General features: G+C 53.1%; 1 protein-coding gene across 3 annotated transcripts in view; it reads right to left on the reverse strand.

The window, feature by feature from the left end:
• Window positions 1–4263: 4263 nt before the first annotated feature.
• The window catches only part of KANSL1 (KAT8 regulatory NSL complex subunit 1), a 167723-nt gene continuing 152292 nt past the window's right edge, over window positions 4264–19694 (reverse strand). For 2 of the 3 annotated variants that reach the window (XM_056127791.1, XM_056127792.1), the window contains 9 exons: window positions 19236–19407; window positions 10798–10983; window positions 10118–10306; window positions 9629–9777; window positions 8496–8617; window positions 7202–7259; window positions 6893–7005; window positions 6045–6297; window positions 4264–5859 (listed from right to left, as the gene is read on the reverse strand). In XM_056127791.1, the coding sequence (XP_055983766.1) occupies window positions 5632–5859; window positions 6045–6297; window positions 6893–7005; window positions 7202–7259; window positions 8496–8617; window positions 9629–9777; window positions 10118–10306; window positions 10798–10983; window positions 19236–19407 (1470 nt within the window). In that variant the 3' untranslated portion in view covers window positions 4264–5631. The remainder of the gene's footprint in view (window positions 5860–6044; window positions 6298–6892; window positions 7006–7201; window positions 7260–8495; window positions 8618–9628; window positions 9778–10117; window positions 10307–10797; window positions 10984–19235; window positions 19408–19694) is intronic. The other variant, XM_056127793.1, reaches the window with a different exon arrangement.

The raw sequence follows: 19694 nt of genomic DNA on the forward strand, positions 1-19694 counted from the left end.
TAGAGAGGGATTGCTAGAACCAGGCACTGTCCACCGTGTGTGAGCAGGGTTCTGGAGGGGACAGGAACAGGCTGGGGCGGAGGAGGGGAGGGGTGCAGAGCACGCGGGGCGGGGCAGGAAGTGTCGCCCCCCACCCACAAGGCCAGCTGGACAACTGCGTGGCCTCTTGCTGGTGGCAGTCTGGGGGCCTGCTGCTGCCGCAGGCTCAGGGGACAGGATGGGGCATGGCGCCTGTGCGTCACTGCCCAGAGACTGACCTTGTGTCCAAGGTGTGTGGCCCCTCCCTCCCGGAAGGGCCCGCCCCACGGAGACCCCGCGTCATCGTGTCCGAAGGCCGGAGCCGCAGCCACGATTCTGGCCACCTCACGGATCTGGGACTTTAGGGCTAACCAGTTCTCTCTGTAAGGACCTGTGCCTCTTGGGACACCCGCTTGTTCCCCAGCCTGGGCCTCTGGCGCGCCTGGAAGGGGGTCCTGAGCCTCCAGCCCCCCTCCTGGCCACCACGGCCACCCATGTGCCCCCCACGCCCGTGTCTGCTGTGCAGAGCCCAGTCACTGCCTGTTCCCCATCACGTCACTGTCCCTGTCCCTGGCTTCCCCATGCCCTTCTCAGGGGCGGATGCTGCTGGAAACCTGGGGGGACTCAATGGAGGGGCCGCCTCCAGCACCAGATGGGCGGTCTCTGTCACTTCCCCAACTGGGCTGCTCCTCACAACCCCCCCAGGACCTCCTCAGGCCTGCCCCTCCCCCACCCGTCAAATGGGGCCCTGGGTGAGGCCCAGTAGGGACCCCCGAGCTGTTCCTCCCAGGTCTGGTCCCCTCCCCGTGCTAGGCTGGCAGCAGGTCGGGCATCTGCACCACGATGGACAGGCCATACTCCCTGTCCCCATGCCCCTCCCCCCGGCTTGACTGCCAGCCTCTCTCGGGGAGCCCTGCCGCAGCCCAAGTGCATGGAACTGGCCCTCCACACCCCAAAAGAGGAACAAAGACCCTTTGGAAATGGTTCTCCCCCGAGCCCCAGCAGTGCTCTGTCCTGTAGGAGCAGCTGACCATATACATAGATGTCGACCCCCCCTCCCCCTGCCCCCGTCACGTTGTAGTTGGATCTGTCTGTTTATGCTTGGAGTCACCAGTGACTATGATAGTGAAAAGAAAAAAAAAAGGACGCATGTGTCTCGAAATGCTTATTAAAGGGGTTTCTCACCCACTCGCAGGCTCCTCGTCTCACCCCCACGCGGGCCTCAGTTCCAGGAGGCCCACAGGGCACTGAACATTGGGGTCTTGGTCTTTGAAAGGTTCAGCATCCAGGACCCCAACAGAGACCAGATTCTGACACCTGAGAAGGCTCAGCTGCTAAGGCCCAAAGCACAGGACTAGGGCAGAATCGCTGGCGCACCCGCCCTGGCGGGTAGGTGTCGGTCCTCTCCGAGGTCCACCTGGAAAAACCCCAGAAGCCCTGAGGGTGTCCACCCTGTGGTCTGTAGCACCCCAGGGCCTAGCAGCAGCCTGCCCCTCTCCCAGCTTCTCGAAAGGCCACCACGCCCTCCCCGCTCCTCCATCAAGGACTCAGCCCACTGTGGGTTCCCAGAGCCTTGGCAGGAGATGCCTCCCCAACCCCTGAAAGGGAATCTCCTTTGCAGAAACGTGCTGTGTTAAGGATGCCACGTGATCTGCCACTCCTGGGATTCGGGCGCAGCTGAAAGCCCCTTGGGGAACTAGAAAGTAGCCATGGGGTGTGGGTCAATGGGTCAACCCCCTCGTGGCTCAGGATTCACTGACCACCCAGGGCTGCTGAACCCACAACTCTTCCTGCCAGGCTGCCCACTGTCCCCAGCCCCAGCTGTTCCGAGGATTCTAGGGACAATAGGAGGGTGTGACTTGGGATTGGGCAGCCCCGCTCTGCTGCTCTGCTGTGCCCCTCCCTCTTCTGCACAGCTGTGAGGCTGTGGCTTCTGAAATCTCAGTGCCCTTGAGGAGGAGATGGGAGCCGAGCCCAAAGACCATGGCTTGAGGGAGCAGGTCGGGACTGGCAGAGACCTTTTAAAAGGGTGCTGGCCTGAGACCTAAGATGGGGACAGGCCCCAGCCTCCTGCCCAGCACCCCAGAGCCAGTGTCCCACGGGTGGCCAAAGGAGGGTGCATTATCCACCTGGCTCCTTCCAGCCCCTCCTCGACTCAGTTCCTGTCAACTGACTTCAGTGGTGAGACTGTGTCCTGTTTGCTTGTTGTACTATAGGGGGTGGGGGGAGGAACCTATAAGATAGGACCATGGGCAACGCCAGGTCTTGGAGCGCAGTAGCGAGTAAGCCTGGAACCCTTTTCTTCATGACGGCAGCCACCTTCACTAGAGGCCCTGGGTTTGGTCTTCCCAACATGCATGTCATTGCAGCCGGTGGCAGCACATCTCCAACCCCTTCCTGGCCAAGAGCACACGGGGCAGGCAGGTTCTGGGGTGGTCCCAGCCCTCTCGCCTCGTGGGAGCTCTCTGATCATGCCCGCCAAAGACCCTGGGACTCCCTCCTCTGAGCTGCCGGCACCCACTGACCCAGGTTTCCAGCACTCGCCGAGATCTCTCTAGCAGCCTCCAAGCCAAGCCAAGCCATGGGGATGAGGGCAGGGGCGAGAGCCTGACAGCTTGTCCCACCTACACACGTGTAGCTTCATGAGACTTCTGAGTTCTCTTCAACCTTGAGAAGGGTTACCCCTGGCCACTGGCCCCGTTTCATCTCCGAATCAACTTAGCCCCGCGAATTTGCAGTGTTGGGCAGGACAATATCTGGCACTTGCAAGTCCCATGAATTTCTTGGGTAAATTTGAGGGTGGGGGGAGGGACATGAAATCATCTTAGCTTAGCTTCCTGTCTGTGAATGTCCATATGATGTACTGTGTGTTTTAACAAATGATTTACACGGACTGTTGCTGTTGAAGTGAATTTGGAAATAAAGTTATTACTGATTAAAATGCGGTCTCTGTGCATGGGTTTGAAGGTCAGGAAAGCAAGACACGGATGTGTGGGTTGCACGCCCTCCCCCAGCGTTAGGGAACTTGTCTCAGAACCTAGACGTAAAGAGTCGACCAGCTTTCCGGGCCCTGAAGGTAAAAGCAATTCTAAAGCTTCTTCAATCTCGGTCTCTCTCACTCCGGGGCCGGCAAATCACCTCAGTTCAGCTTTGGCAAGTGAAGTCACGTTAAGACCTGACCAGTGTGTCCAAACCCAAGAAGGCCGGGGCAGGGGTGGGTGCGTGGGATTCAGTGATTCAGCATCGGGGCCTGAGGCTGAAGCCGAGTATTGGCCAGTCAGCTCAAGGGATGGCTGATTCCTCTCCTCACAGCTTTACCAGACCAGGGAATGTCTCAGAAATCAAGGGGTGGGCACACCCAGCAGGCCCCAGGAATGCCACAAAAGAAAAAACAAAAACCTTCGAATGCTTAGTACTTAGGCTTAGGGAGATCACAAATCTTTAGATTTTCAGAGTTTTAAGATACTTTTCCCAGCGCATTCCACTGTATGCAAGCAGAAACGGACAGGCCAGATCTCAGCGGCAACTAGGGAACAGAGACAGAGTGACAGGCTGGCAGACTTGGAGGGGAAGGGGAGAAATCTCAGGGGTTTCAGAGAATTTCCTTGTTGGTGCTTCTATTCCTGCCCCACCCCCCTAAAAAAAAGAAAAAAAAAGAGCCAGGCTAGCCCATTTATTTATTCATCTTGTACAGAGAAAATCAAGCTGACCTCTTAGAAGAGGCTCTGGTTCCCATCAAGTAGGTGCGAACCAACTTTGGCTCCATGAAGAGTGAAAAGTATTAAGATGGTTTCTCACTGACCAAAACCCCTCAGAAATAGTTGATAGTAAAACAAATCATCAAAAAAAAGAAAAAAATCAGCAGGCAGGAGCGATAGCACAGGGGTTAAGGCGCTTGCCTTGCATGTGGCTGACCCGGGTTCAATCCCCAGGACCCCATGCGGTCCCCTGAGCAGTGCCAGGTATGGCCCCCAAACAAACAAGAATGTAAAACATCACATTGCCGGCATCACTAAAGAAAACTATCAAGGGGCATTCAATTACTCAGTGACTTCCAATGACTTTCCCCAGAAAACAAAGCCTGCCCTCTCCTGTGCCCCCCGGCCCGCACCTGTGAGACTGTCATCAGCCTCAGGTGCTCCGAGCCCTGGGTGGAGATTTCCTGAGTCCAGGGTAGACCCAGAGGCCTCAGAGCTGCTCAGCTATGGACAGTCTGACTTCAAGCAACGCCTTGGTAGACAGTACTCTGTAACTTTTTTTTTATTATTTTTTTCAATTTTTCCTTCTTTTTTTTTTTTTAAAGCACTAGTCTGTGCTTTGCGAACAGAATCAAGACATTAACAAAGATCAGCTTCTCTGAAGAAAAGCATTTCTATAGAACAAAGACAGCTACATGTTTCGCTGCCAATACACAGCTCAAAGCAGGAAAAGAAAATATTTACAAAATACAATTTTTCTTTTTGTTTTTTACAATGCTAAAAGGGTTATTCAGAATTTTCAACGTTATAAATAGAAGAAGCACTTTATGCATAGGGATATGGTGCATTATTGTTTTTTTTTTAAAGAAACAATGACAAACTTGCAAACAAAAAAAAAAAAGAAAAAACGATCACTAATGTTGAAAATTGTGAAAAAACCCCAACCATTAAGCAGTTTGCCTATTATTTTCATACGATTACAAAATGGCCAAGAAAAAAAAAATGAGTCCTTAAACCCCCTTTTTGGTGATCATACATAAGACAGGCACAAGGTCAGCCAAGGTTTGCCGGGAGGGGCAGGAGCGGAGCAGACAGTGTTCCACAGGCAGGGGACGCGCAGGGGACGGGCCTGACGACACTCAGCGAGGACACACCAGATGGGCAGAGGGGCGGGGGCAGCAGGCTGCCCTGCTCGCCTCCTAGCTCGGGACAGGCGTGCGCACTTGCCAAGTGGAAGGGCCCGGGCTGGTGAGGCAGGTGACACTGGGGAGGGGACCTGAGCAGTGCAGCCGGGTTACTGCAGTGGACGAGTCGGGACCGAGATGACCGGATGCCAGGGTGCCTGCGGGAGACGGCCGAGATCTGCATGAGAAGGAGAGCCGCCTGTGGGCTGAGCTCAGAGTGGACAAATGGCTGGCTGCGAGTGTCCAGCCGGGGGTCGGTGCGGAGCCACACACAAAGGGAGGGACACGGCGGGGAGGTGTGGGCACGAGCCCGGAGCTACGTCCCCCCGCCCCAACCCTGGGAGACGACACTGAGCCGCAGGTCCTCCCGCCCGGGACCCAGTGACCCTTCACCTGCCCACAGGTCTGAGGGGGAACATGGCTAAGTCCAGTGATTCAACAGTGCAGAGGACGTGCAGGACCAGGCCCGCGGGCCAGACCCCAAACTTCTGTTTGCCAACTGGAGGAAGTGCTCAGGTGTGTGACGACAAAACATGGAAACCGAAACAAAAGAAATCAAAAAAAAAAAAAAAAAAGAAAAAGAAAAGGAAAAAGAAAGTAGAATCTAAATTCCTTAAATTCACTAAAAACTGTGAAAATTTCCGGCATATGATGTTTGAATATCAAACGCAGAGATTTCTGAAGCTTTAATGCCAATAATCAGTGAGTCTGTTTAGATTCTTGGGTCCCGCTCATCTGTGAGCTGGGCGCTGGGCTGTGACCGTCGCCGCGAGGTGCCGACTCTTGAGGGGGACAAGGGGCGGGGAGGTGGGTGCCGCTTCGGTCTCCCGGCCAGGCTTGCCGCCCGACGTGCGCCGAGTGCAGCGGGCTGCCCGCTCCTGCGCGTCCAGCTGGTCCTCACACTCCGCCTGGGGACTGTAGGGCAGGGGGAAGGTTCGCCGCTCCCAGGGCTGGACAGACTGTGGGAAGAGAAGTCGTCCGGGTGAGGCATGTCCCTGCCATGGGACCCCCGCCCATTCTGCACACAGCACGGTCCCTTCCTGCAGGGCCAGCCTGCGCCTTCCGGCTCAGGAGTCCCCCCCCCCCCCCGCCCCCGCCCCAAAGCAGGAGGGAAGACAGAGAGGGTGACCCGCGCTGCCCTCACCTGCTCGTCCAGCCCCAGCTCTGGTGTGGAGCAGCGAGTGTCCTCGCTGGCGAGGTGCCGCAGCGCATCCCGAGCCACAGGCGTAAGCGGCGCCGAGTGCAGTTCCGGGCTGATGGGGCTCCGGGGGGACTGGCCGTGGGAGAACTCCGACAGACAGTGGCTACTGCTGACGTCGGGGGAGGCAGGCTGGGGCGTCGACGGGTTGGCACTGCCTAGCTGGGGGGTTGTCCGGCCATCTGATGACCTGTAAGACCTGTGCAGCGAAAGCACACACCTGAGTGGGCAGTAAGGGGAGAGTCCTGCTTGGTCCTGAGGCCTTGGTGGGGAATTGGAAAAATACAGAACAAAAAACCCAGCCCCTGTCGAGAGGCTGAGGGACTCCAACCAACAGCTCCCAACACCCAGCACATTCTCTCATTTCCTTCCACCCCCACTGAGTCCTGGGAGTGCCCAGCGCCCTCAGGGGCCTGGACCCAGCCATGCCGAAAGCAAACCGCCAGCTGACCACTGCCAAAATCCCCTGGCAGGGCACTCCAGATTCACAGGGAAGTCAAGCTAGACCTTGAAGACTGTGGTCAAATGAAAGAAACCAAAAACAAGGGCTCCAAATGCTTTCCGCTGGAGGGTCACTGCTAAGGCCCACAGAACCACACTGTCCAATGACCTGTTCCAGATGAAGGGAAGCTGGGCATGACTGGAATTTGTCGGGAGGAGAGGAACAACTTAGCGGAGACCTAGGGTAGGATCGCTTCGCTCAACAAACCGACACGCTCTGGACGCTTGGCCTCCGTCAGCGGAGGGCTGAAAAGCGACTGCAAAGCAGGGGACCTGTGCCCGCCCTCTAGTACCTGCTGCCGCGACGCTGGGGCGGCACACTCGTGGTCCACAGCCACCGCGCCCTCTCCATCTCCTCACATTTGGCATGCAGGGCGGCGAAGGCTGCGTCTGACAGGTCCTCGATCTGCAAAAGAGTGACTTGGTGGGCGTGTGCCGAGAACCAGCCCTCTCCCATGCTGGGCCCGTGTGAGGCAGGGCAGGCCTGGCACCAGCTGGCACCCGGCACCCACGGGTCCTAAGGCGTAAGTGTGCACGTGTGCTTGTGAGGACTCCCTAATTGGATTCCCGGCAGGGCTACCACAACAGAGAATGACTGTTACCTCCTCGCTCTCCTCGTCAGGGCTCCCCTTCAGAGAATGCAGGTCGACCTCTCGCCAGCTGCAGAGCAAGAAGGGACAGGCGTGAGAGGGCAGGTGGGCGGGCGGGCAGGCTCCTGGGGCCCAGAGGCCTGGGATGGAGGTCCCGCCCTCACACAGACACGTGGGCAGAAAGGGAACGAGGCCAGGACTTGACAGACTCGAACAAAGGGAACTGGGAAGCGGCCCTCCACTCTCTGGCAGTGGCTCATCACTGCACGTGAAAATTCTGGGGGAAGCGGCGAGAGCGAGAGTACAGCAGAGAGGGCGTTTGCCTTGTTCACGACCGATCCCGGAGAGCTCCCCGGATCCTGTTGTCTCCCAACCACCACCAGGAGTGATTCCTGAGTGAGTACAGAGCCAGAGTAACCCCTGAGCACTGCCTGTGAAAGCCACCCAACCAAAGGGAAAAAAAAAAGAGAGGAAAAAATGAAAAATTCAGGTCGAGGCGCCCAACAGTCTGGCTTAGGAACTGCCTTTCGTGTGGGCGTACTGCCAGGGCCGACCCCCAAACAAAACAAAATGCACTTTCTGATTTACCAATAAAATCTGAAAATAAAAGGTCAACACCTGACGTCCTTACGATTTCACAACAAATCGTCACTTTGAACACAGGCATATGTCAAAGCCAGGAATGCAGCACAGTTCCACATTGTCCAGACACCAGGACAAACAAAAACCAAACCAGATCACGCTTGTCCACAGAGAAGAAATGGCCCCGCCAATCTGTGGAGTGAGAGAACTGTATACAAAAATAATTCCAAGGACCAGCGCCGATGGTGGGAAGGGCGTTAGCCTTGCACACGGCCGACTGGGTTCGATCCCCGGCATCCCATATGGTCTCCTGAGCACCACCTGGGTAACTCCTGAGTGCAGAGCCAGGAAGAACCCCTGAGCATCGCTGGGTGTGACACCCGCCCCCCCCCGGGGAAAAAAAAGGAGGGGGGAATAATTCCACGTGTATCAAGTAAGATTTTCTCTTAAAAAAGAGAAGGCTGGGGGCTGTAGTGATAGTACAGCAGGTAGACCAACTGTCTTGCATGCAGTGATCACCACCACCCCATATGGTCCCCCCCTTGAGCCCTGCCAGGAGTAATTCATTCCTGAATGCAAAGCTAGGAGTAACCCTGAGCATGGCCTGGTGTGACCAAAACACAAAAGACAAACTAAGAAAAAGCTAAGACTGAACCCCAGGCTCGGTGAGGAGAGAGAAGGCCTCCCAGAATGGGAAGGGAGCCTGCTGTCTCAGGGCCTCTACCTGGGAGTGAGGATTTCCTTGTACTGCAGTTTCTCCACGCGGGTGGTTGCGGCCACAGACATGGGGATGACGATGTTGTTAATATCGAATGAGCTCTCTCCTCTCCGCCTCCGTACCGGCTGCTGTGAGACAAAGGCAAACTTACAGGGATGCACAATGCTGCAGGCGCCACACCAGACACAAGCAGCTGAGTCCCCACCAATAAGCAGGCCTGTGCCCGTGGGGCCTGGGCTGAGGAGGAAGCACGAGTCAGCATGACAGACAGGCCTGAGGAGGTTCCCAGAGAAAGCCCCAGAGGCCAGGCTCCCTCACAGGTCCTCAGGAAGAGACTGCTGCTGACTTTCCCAGGGGCTGGAACCCCGGGCCTTGGGTCATCTGTGCCCCGCTTTCAATATACACACCTCTCCACACTATCCCTCCACACAGTGCTCAAGTCTCTCTTTCCAGGTAATCCCTAGGAGTTGGGCCCCCCAGTGGCCTCTAAAACAGCGTCTAAGGCTCAGGGGACCCTGCGTGTTCTGAAGGTGAACCCCCTTATCCCGAGCAGCTGGCCCTGCAGGCCACGAGCGTGCCCCTTCCCGGGGATCTGGACTCTTTGGCTGTATCTGGACCCACCATTTGTTCGGTCCTCATGTGACCTGCCTTTCTGGTCATTACTCTGAGCGGAGGGAAAGGGAAGACCGGGCCCTGAACTCCACTCCAGGAGGAAGAAGAGCCACTTCTACTGGCAGCCGAGCGGAGGCTCGCACAGAGCGAGATGAACTCCAATCTCAGTGGAGAGGTGCGCGCCCCGGCCCAGAGACGGCCGGGAAACAGGGCTTGGTTTCTCAGAACCCAGGGGGAAGCCCGCGCTGCTTATGCCCAGAGAGCAAACACCTACCCTCAGACAGACTGGCAGTGAACCGTGAGGGGCCAGAGGCAAACCGTGGATGACAGGTTTGTCTCTGCCTCGGGCTTTCTGGGGTGACTCAAGCACAGCTATTTCAGTACTAGGGAAACCAATGCAAGGAGGATGACAGGAGGTCAGATACCACGTTCACTCAAGCTGAATGCCCGTAAGCGCCCTGGCCTTCGCCCACTCTTCACGCTGCCTCCCAGCACCGTGAAGGAATGGGGGACCGTGTGGTACTTACGGACGAGCCGGCTGTGACCTGTGAGCCAGAGCTGGTGGGTGCAGAAGTGTCGGACGAGGTGGAGAGCTGTCGCACCAGGGGGCTGTGTGGTGGGTGGTGGGTGGCTGTCAAGAAGCTGGAACTGCTAATGTCTGTGTGATGCTTCAACACTGCAGAAGTCAACAGAAAAGAAAAGGGACGGGAATGCGGCTACCTCAGCCAGCTTTCCTCCGAGCACAGTCTAGGAACGCCAGTGACACCTATTAGACAAAAAATGCTCCCTAAGCCTAGGAGATAAAAAGGCGAAGCGACGGGCTGAGACAAGGAAGGGCACTGGGCAGAAGCTGGTGCAGCAGCAGGAAGTGAGCTGCACTCAGACGCAGCCAGGCCTGTCGCTCTGCCCTCCTGGGAAGCGAAGGACAAAGCTGGGTGCGCTCTAGACCAGCCCAGGTGCCCCAGAAAGCCCTGAGCAGTTGCAAATGCAGGGAGAGGTGCTGGGCCTGGCCCTACCTTCACTTCTCTCGGATGAATGGTCTCGCAATCGCATTTTGCTGTGGTTTGGGTCATGGACAGGTGGTGGTGGGTTGAGCAAGCGCTCTGCTTTGGGCGCTGTCACTCTGTCCCCCAGAGGCACGGCCCCCAGATCGTCTAAGTGCTGCCTGTGGGTCCTGTCAGGCCGGGTTTGGTGATGGGACAGCTCTGAAGAGGGGAACAGAAAAAGAGCTGTGAAGTATCTTCTTGCTTGAGTTCCAAGCTCTGAGATCTCTTTAGGCCAGTGATAAGACACCAAGGGCAGCTAGACAGTCCTCTGGGATGGAAGGTTTTAGCCAAGAGCACAATGTCTGAGGTGGACACGGGGACACGGGGGGGGGGGGGGGGGGAGAGCCTCAAAGTCAGCAGGAGAGGCTGTGACCCCACGGCAGCGTGCCCACAGAGGGACCCTGTGCCACACATGCTACTGCGGCTGTTCACTGAGGATTGGGGGCTTGCCCCCAACAGCTACTCAGTCTGGAATGGGTTTCAAAGATCGTCTGCGAGCATCCAAGGAGAAGTTGTAGAGAGTGAGTTGAAATTACAGTAGTTAATGTACTCTCCCGACCCTCACTTCACAGAAGGCCACGGCAAACGGTGATCGGAGAATGTAAACGCAGAGCAGTAACCGGGGGGTTCCCCTGCCCCCAGAAACTTACTGGCTGTTGTTAGGAAGGAGTTGACCAACTTGTGCCTGTCTTTACTGCGAGCTGCGTCGGGGAGGCTGCCTGGTATGGGTGTTCTGTGCTTAAGTGAGAACTTTTTGGGAGGTTTGAGTTTGTCGAATGGCTTGTTCTGCCACTGGGACTTCAGCGTGCTCTGGAAGTGCAGGCTTGTGGGAACATCTGCAGGAGACAAACAACACCACAGTTAATGCCGACACCCAGCTCTCCATCCCCTTCTTTTCTCTCTGCCTTGTGCCACGATGACTAGACCATTTCCGCACTTTCCACCTCCCACCTCACTAGGCTGCTGTTAGCTGCTGAAGACCTGTTATCACAAGTCAACTGCCATTTTACTTTTGGCGCAACGGTTTTTGTTTTTTTCTTTTGGGCCACACCCTACAATGCTCAGGGGTTATACCTGGCTCTGCACTCAGAAATGACTCCTGGCAGTGCTTGGGGGACCATATGGGATGCCGGGGAGTGAATACCCTACCCAGTGTTCTCGCCCCTCACTAGTATTTCTTCTATCTTTCCATTTTCATGGGGTTTTCATTTGGAAGAGGGGGTTGGAAGTGATGTGAGGAAGTGAACCCAGGGCACTGGGCCACACATCTCCAACCCTATTTGACTTTCCCAAGGACATATATTTTACACGCCCCCCCCAGGTGTGGGGCCCTGCATCAGAGCCCGTCCTCACCAGCCCCTGCTGACATTGCTGGCAATGCCCTGCAACAACTTAAGACACATTTTCTCAAATCTCTGAAGTCATTCTTGTATTTGCTGTGCTATTGCTCCAGCCCCAGTCATTCTTCTGTTCTTTTTTTTCTTTTGGGGTCATACCTGGCGATGCTCAGGGGTTACTCCTGGCTCTGCACTCAGGAATCACCCCTGGCGGTGCCCAGGGGACCATATGGGATGCTGGGAATCAAACCCAGGTCGGCTGCGTGCAAGGCACACGCCCCACCCACTGTGCTATTGCTCCAGCCCCTATTCTTGTATTCTAACCTCTACACTGCCGCCTGTCTTCTAATCTTTTGAGCTTGTCCTGTCCTGCGTATGGGGGAATGTGGGAAGAACTGTCACTGGGTCTTGCCACCCAAGAACAGACCCTGTGTCTAATTCGAGTCTCTACTCCAGCATTTCATGATGCACTTCTGACTCATCTTTATTGCGGGGCACATCTGGCAGTGCTCATGTCCACACCACACTATGCTCAGGAGCTGTTTCTGCCAGTTCCAGAGATCGAATGTGGGCCTTTCACAGGCAAAGCATGTGTCTATTTGGCTATCAACAGTCCCCAAACGACAGTGATTTATAGTGTTCACTGCCAGTAAACAGGAGTACAATGATTTGGGTGCATATCCTGCCTGAGCCCATGTGCTGCTTGTGTCCACATGTCGCCTGAGCACGTGTTGCCCGCATACCCTCTCTGGAGATGTGTACTTTCATATTTTCATATTTAATGTTGGATGTATGTGAGGGGTTCTCTCCGCCCTAGGAGAAGCCCACATTCTCTCTTGAGCACATTACTCTCACTTTTCCACCCTCCTCCCCTTTAGAACCTCCAATAAAATCTGTTTTACTTAAAAAAACAAAACAAGGGGCTGGAGCGATAGCACAGCGGGTAAGGCGTTTGCCTTGCATGCAGCCAACATGGCCGACACAGGTTCGATTCCCAGCATCCCATATGGTCCCCCAAGCACTGCCAGAAGCAATTCCTGAGTGCATGAGCCAGGAGTAATCCCTGGGCATCGCTGGGTGTGATCCAAAAAGCAAAAAACAAAAACAAAACAAAAAAACCAGTTAATTGTAATATATTGACCTGTATCCAGTGACTTTGCTAAGTTACTAATAGTCTTTTTGTTTTTCGAGGTTAACACTTGGCTATGCTCAGGACTTACTCCTGGTGGTGCTCTGGGGCGCAGACAGAGCTGGGAGTCAAACTCGGGTCAGTGTCTTAACCTCTGTACTATCTCTCTGGCCCAAGATTTCCCTTTTTATGGTACTGACATTTCCACCATAATGAATACAGGTAAGAGACTAATTCTAAAGTTCTGAAAAGCTTCTCAGGGTCATTTTAATCCTTTAGATGAATGTTTCTCTTTAGCTCCTAATTCCTCCTGAGACAGTATTCAAACTTCGGGTCTTGAACCAGATCGAAAGAACGGCAGGTAGGGTGTTTCCTGCCTTGCATGTGGCTGACCTGGGTTTGATCCCCGATACCCTACCGGGTCCCCCGAGCCCCGCTGGGAGTGATCCTTGAGCACAGACCCTGGAGTAAGATCTGAGTACTGCTGGGTGTGGCTCACCCTAAGATCTGAGCTCAGATGTATGAATGGCAAAACCTCTCCAAATCAGAGCACCTGGGGAGAAGAGTGAAGAAAACAAACCACAGTCTAGAGCAGTCGCTTTTACCGTTTTACACTTGTGGACCAGTTCCGGTGAACAAGTGTTGGCAGCAGGATACCTCAAACTATTCTTAAAACTATTCTGGCTGGAGTGGACAACTGTCACGAGGGAGCCTGGGGGAATGGCATGAGGAGTCATTATTTTTCATTCTGGTGCCATACCTGGTCATGTTTTACTCCTGACTCTGTGCTCAGGGATCACTCCTGGCAGGGAATTGAACTTGGGTCGGGTGCAAACAAAGCAAGTGCTCTGCACCCTGTACTATCATCCCGGCCCAGAGCCTTTGCGCATGTGACCTTGAGTTCGAATCTCCAACACGGAAATACACTGGGGACTGACCCTGTCAGCTGGACGCTGCCTGTGGAGCAGCGCTGCAGGGCTGCTGGGTGAGAGGAGGGGCCAGGCCTGTGTGAAGTAAATAAGCTACACTGGAGCGACGACTAACACTGGAAGGGACAAACAAAATGAAAATGATCAGAATCAGAAGCTCACTTAGGGGACTTACAATCCATGATTCACTTGACCTTTTTTTTTTGCTTTTTGGGTCACACCTGGCGATGCACAGGGGTTCCTCCTGGCTCTGCACTCAGGAATTACTCCTGGAAGTGCTCAAGGGACCATACGGGATGCTGGGAATCAAACCCGTGTTGGCTACTTGCAAGGCAAATGCCCTACCCGCTGTGCTATTGCTCCAGCCCCCACTTGACCATTTTGTTCATTACTTTCCACCACTTTTTTTCGGGGTGTGGGGCCTGGAGCAAAAGCACAGAGGGTAGGGCATTTGCCTTGCACGCGGCCGACCAGACCAACCTCAGTTCGATTTTTCCGCCCGTCTCGGAGAGCCCGGCAAAGCCTGGCAAGCTACTCGTGACGGATTTGATATGCCAAACACAGTAACAACAAGTCTCAAATGGAGACGTTACTGGGCCCACTCGAGCAAATCAATGAACAACGGGAGGGCAGTGACAAGTGGGGACCATACCTGGTGATGCTCACGGGTTACTCCTGGCTCTGCACTCAGGGATCACTCCTGGTGGTTCTCAGGGGACTATATGGGGTGCCAAGGATTGAACCTGGGTCAGCCGCATGCCACGTAAGCACACTCCCTTCTGCATTAACTCTCTGGCCCCCTCCACCATTTTCTTAAGTACTTCTTTGGGTGTTGTGTAATGCTCTCTTCCTCCTCCTACTGGGAGCTGTGTGAGCTTCCCATCGACAGCTAACTGCTATGACAAAATAAAGGACATAGCTCATCATGGCCAGCAGGTGGTGCCCTCATGCAGCGCAAAACCCCAGTGCCTATTCTTCTCCCAAGGTTATATATACATCATCTTTCCAGCTAAGGAGTGATTGAGAAGATAGACAAGTTCCAGCTCCTGGAATACCAAAGAGCCACCACACCCTCAAGCTTTCCCTTCAGGCATCTAGTTCCTCAAATTCTATCAAGTCTAGCCACAATTACTGGGTGTGGTTAAAGCATGGTCAAGATGGAGACAGATTTCTAGGATTAAGAGCTGTAAATTTGAGGCTGGATAGTCACAGGGGGTTAAGGTGCTTGTATTTTTCTTGCTAGCAGCTAACCCTAGTCTGGGCCCCAGCACAAGAATCCCCAAGCGGGGCTTGTATGCGGCCGACCGGGGTTCGATCCCCAGCATCATCTATGGTCCCTGAGAACCACCAGGAGTGATTCCTGAGTGCAGAGCCAGGAGTAACCCCCGAGCATCACCAGGTGTGGCCCCCAAACCAAAAGAGTCCCCAAGCATCTCTGGGACAGCCAGGAGTTGGCTCTACTGGGTGTGGCCCAAGCCCCCCTCCCCCAATAAAATAGAATAGTACCCAGAGATGTGTGTAATGATCTACAGAAATCAGTTTGGGAACAGTAGTAAAATTCTACTAACAACTAGTATCTGGGGGGCTGGAGTCAAAGTACAGTGGGTAGGGCACTTGCCTTGCACAGGGCTGATCTGGGTTTGATCCCTCGTACCCCATATGGTTTCCTGGGCCTGCCAGGAGTGGTCCCAGAGTGCAGAGGCAGGATTAAGCCCCTGAGCACTGCCAGTTGTAGCCTCCCAAATCAAGAAATAAAATAATCATAACAATATTAGTGTTTGGGGGCTGGAGTGAGAGTCCAGTGAGCATAGCCTTGCACATGGCCAACCTGGGTTCAATCCCGGAGCACAGACCCAGGAGCAATGAGCTCTAGGCACAGCTAGATGTAACCTGAAATCCTAAACAGTGTCTGGAGGAGGAAGGGATGGTTCAGGGATTAAGGCCTGCGCCTTGCCATGATCCCTGAATACAGACCCAGGAGAGCACCACTGGGGTGACCCCCAAACAAAACTAGAAAAAAAAAAATAGTGTCTGTATGAAAGGGGCCAGAGAGCAGCCAAGTATCACTTTAAACTACCTAAATGCGGAGAGGGAGAGTCAATAAAAAGACCAGTATTATTAACAATCACAAAGTCAGGTTTAGATGAAACCATCCATTAAAAAACAGTACAATGATAGTACAGTGGAAGGGTATTTGCTTCGCACGCGACCAACCAGGGCTCCATCTCCAGCATCCCATATTGTTCCTTGAGCACCACCAGGAGTGATTCCCGAGAGCAGAGCCAGGAGTAACCCCTGAGCACCATGAAGTGTTGCCCCAAAACCTAAATAAATAAATATGAAATCAGGAAAAAGAAACCCACACATTGAAACTGGGCCAAAGCTCAATCATAGACAAGACAACTGTCTTGGGGGGTGGCAGGGTGGGTGGTGAACTGTCTTAGGAAAGAAAAGAAAAAAACAAAGAATCAGTCAAAAATCCTACATACAATGCCTTCAGAAAGTGCCAAGTTGGACGTCCTGCTATCTTTGAATTTCTCTTATGTGCTGGAGTTGCCCGTAATGTCCTGCTAGCTGGTCATCCTCACTACTGAGCACTGTCTGGACAACTGATAGATTGGGATAACCTTCAAGCTGTAGTGGGCACTGTGGAGCTGGGCAGCTCTGTGGCTCTGGGGATCTTCCAGGTAACAGAGGAGACTGCATGGTGAATATGGCCGCTGTTTGGCTCAAAGCACAATTATCCCCAAAAGGAACAGCATCAGTCTAAGTCAACCCAAAGAGAGTCTGATTTCTCTGTAGGCAAATATGTCCATAGACTCAACTTGGACTATAGCCTCAAGAGGAGAATTTAGTAATTCAGCTCATCCAAATAACACAGTATGTGGGGGTGGGAGTGACTAGAGGAAGGGAAGGGGAATTTAGAGCAGGCAGGAAAATAATGTTACGGATGGGAGAAAAGTGGACCCTCTTTCTCCAGGGACGGACTGGGGACACCCGCAGAAGAGATGGATGCAGCCAAAAGCAAGTAGAGCACCGAAAGGGAAAGTACGCTTCATGGTCAAGATGCCAAGGGATGGAATCACAATGGACTGGGAATAAGAACTCCACTGGGTGACACGTGACAAAGGGACGACCACCATGTTTATCAACTAAAAACAGGTGTGGATGAGAGAGGCCTCATCAGTGTATGAATAATTACAGGCTTCAGGCTTCTTTCTCGCTTTTCCTCCAATATGATACCATACAACTTAAAGCTGGAGCAATAGCACAGCAGTAGGGTGTTTGCCTTGTGCGCAGCTGGCCCGGCTGAGACGGGTTCGATTTCTCTGCCCCTCTCGGAGAGCCCGGCAAGCTACATGTGACGTATTCGATATGCCAAACACAGTAACAACAAGTCTCACAATGGAGACGTTACTGGGACCACTCGAGCAAATTGATGAGCAGGACAGTAGCGCTACAACTTAAAGCTACAATATTATCTATTTTGGGGGGGAGGGAGTGGGGAGGAAGGGTCACATAGCTGGCAGTGCTCAGGGCCTACTCCTGGCTCTGCATCCAGGGATCACTCCTGGGTCAGCCACAGGAAGGCAAGCACCTCTCCACTGTACTATTGCTCTGCTTCCTCGAAGCTCTAGTTTTTAAGTGATTCAAGAAACATTCCCAAGTCTCCCAAGTGGCATCCTCGGTAGCCAGATTGAGGAAATGGTTTGATAGGGAGACAGACACATGGATCAGAGACCAAGAGGCACCAAATGACCGGAAACAGATCTAGAGCTGTGTAAACTCATTCTGGTCAGTTAGGGCAAGAAAACGATGGTCTTTACATCTATTTTTTTTTTTATTTTTGGTATTGGGCCACACCCAACTGCACGCAAGGCTTTCTCCTGGCAGGGCATGGGAGACTGTAGGTGGGACCAGGGCGCAAACCCAGGTTGGCCACATGCAAGGCAAGTGCCCTACCTACTGCACTATTGCTCTGGATCCTAAGGCTATTTCTTGATCTGAAATTGCCGATCAAAAAACTAAAGTAACACCGCATAAGATAAACGAGAAAAGCAGATGAGGCAGTCTGATAAAAGAGTTCTGTAAACTAAAAAACGCTGTGAAAGTTACGTAAGCTGCAACCCACATAGTGAAAGGCCACCAGAAGTCACACAGAAGTGCTGTGATGTCCCAGGGCAGTGACTTGCCACTAGTCTGGGACCAGGACGCATCCTGTCCAGTGTCCCACTGGTCCCCACTTACTGCTCCACCACCCCGGACCGAAATCCTTGTTCCTATTAGCTTACTGAACATACTTGCCCAATTTTCTCAACTTATCTTCTCAAGTAATATGGCAGCAGGCCTATAATAGGATGCAATCCATTTTCCTACAGCGAAGGCAGTTTTGATAACAAGGCAAAGTAGTTACAGGGTTTAGGTAGTCAATAAAGAAATGAAGAGTAAAGAGGGAATTACAGCTATTCTATGTTCCATCAGCTGCCAAGAGGAGGTTCTCTAAGGCTGCTACCAGCAAAATCTGTTTTATCGGAACACACCTACTTGTTTACTTTTTGTCTGTTTTCAAGCCACACAGGTGGTGCTCAAAGCTCACCCAGGGGACCATGTGGCACAGTGCTCTAACTTGGGCCACAGATAGCTCAAGACGTCTGAGCTAGAAAGAAGACTATAGACCGAACATGATGGCCACTCAATGCCTCTGCAAACCACAACACCCAAAAGGAGAAAGAGAGCAAAAGGGGCGGGGTGGGGCGGGGGTGGTGCTGGGACCATTGGTGGTGGGAAATGGGCACTGGTGGAGAGATGGGTACTTGACCACTGTATGACTGAAACGCAAGCACGAAAGTTTGTAAGACTGTAACTGTACTTCACAGTGATTCACTAATAAAAATTTTTTTAAAAAAAAAACAACCTCTGAGCTATGTCCTGTGGGATTCAGCTTTAGGAGCCACACAAACGTCCCATGTTCTGACTGTCCAGGTTAAGAAATACAGGAGCAGGTGGAAACATTAGAAATATGGTGGTGGGTATTTGCAATGATGGTAGGATTGGTGATGAAATACTAAAACTAACAAATTACTGTGAACACCTTTATAAAAAAAAAAGGGAGCAAAATCCACAGTAGGAACCAATATGGGAAAGAATGACTTTGGTTTTGGGGTAACACTGGCAGTGCTTGGGGGACCATGCAGTGGTGGGTTCTGAGGTGGAACTCCCTGAACTGCAAAGCACTGCTTAGCCCAGTGAACTTTCTCTCCAGCCCCAGATGATCTCACTTTGTGAAAGGTAAAAGTATTATTAATAGGGAGATTAAAAGGGCTGGAGAGATAGTACAGAGGGCACGGTGCTTGCTTTGCATGCAGGCAAGCCGGGTCCAATCCCTGGCATCCTACACGGTTCCAAGAGCACCACCAGAAGTGACTCCTTGAGCAGAGCCAGGAGTAGTCCCTGAGCACTGCCAGGTGTGGCCCCAAAACCATTGAAAAACAAAAACCAGAAACAACCCTGGGCAAAGAGCCACAGCATGTGCTTTGCATGTGGGTGATTAGGGTCCAATTCCCGACACTCAGGATTCCCCAAGCACCATCAGGTGTGGCCTAAAAATTATACCTGGGTTACACAGGAGGTTGGCTGACTTGTATCCTCAAATCTCATTTTAACTAGACTTTATATTCAGAGGCCTTTCTTACCATCAGGAAATGCCAGAACTGGGTGAACACAAGAGTCCAGCTGGGAAAGGCGTTCCAGCAGGGGGGCTGCATAGTGGATTTCAGGAGGCATGGTGCTGGTGCTGCCTGAGCCACACAGGGCGCAGGAGGGATTCACATCACAGCCAGAGCGTGTGCTGCTGTTCCGGTGAACCTGTGAAGCCAGACAAACGCAGAGTTCAGCATCTGATGAAGATTCAGCTTCCCACTCATTACCCTAAAGACTCAAAAAGTCTTTTCTATACACGCATGTGACAATGCTAACAAAAAGTTTGATTAGTTAGTATATGAATTTTGACGTTCAACGAAAGTGGCAATTCAAAATGAATGAGCTTGGGGAAGGGGTGGGGGACGACAGAGAATAAGCAGGGAAGGCACCTGCCTTTTGTACGGCCAACCCCGTTCAATCCCCACCACAATACTGGTCCTTCCATAATTTTT

Source organism: Sorex fumeus, unplaced genomic scaffold (genome assembly GCF_029834395.1).
Source record: "Sorex fumeus unplaced genomic scaffold, SorFum_2.1 ptg000063l, whole genome shotgun sequence".
Classification (NCBI taxonomy): domain Eukaryota; kingdom Metazoa; phylum Chordata; class Mammalia; order Eulipotyphla; family Soricidae; genus Sorex; species Sorex fumeus.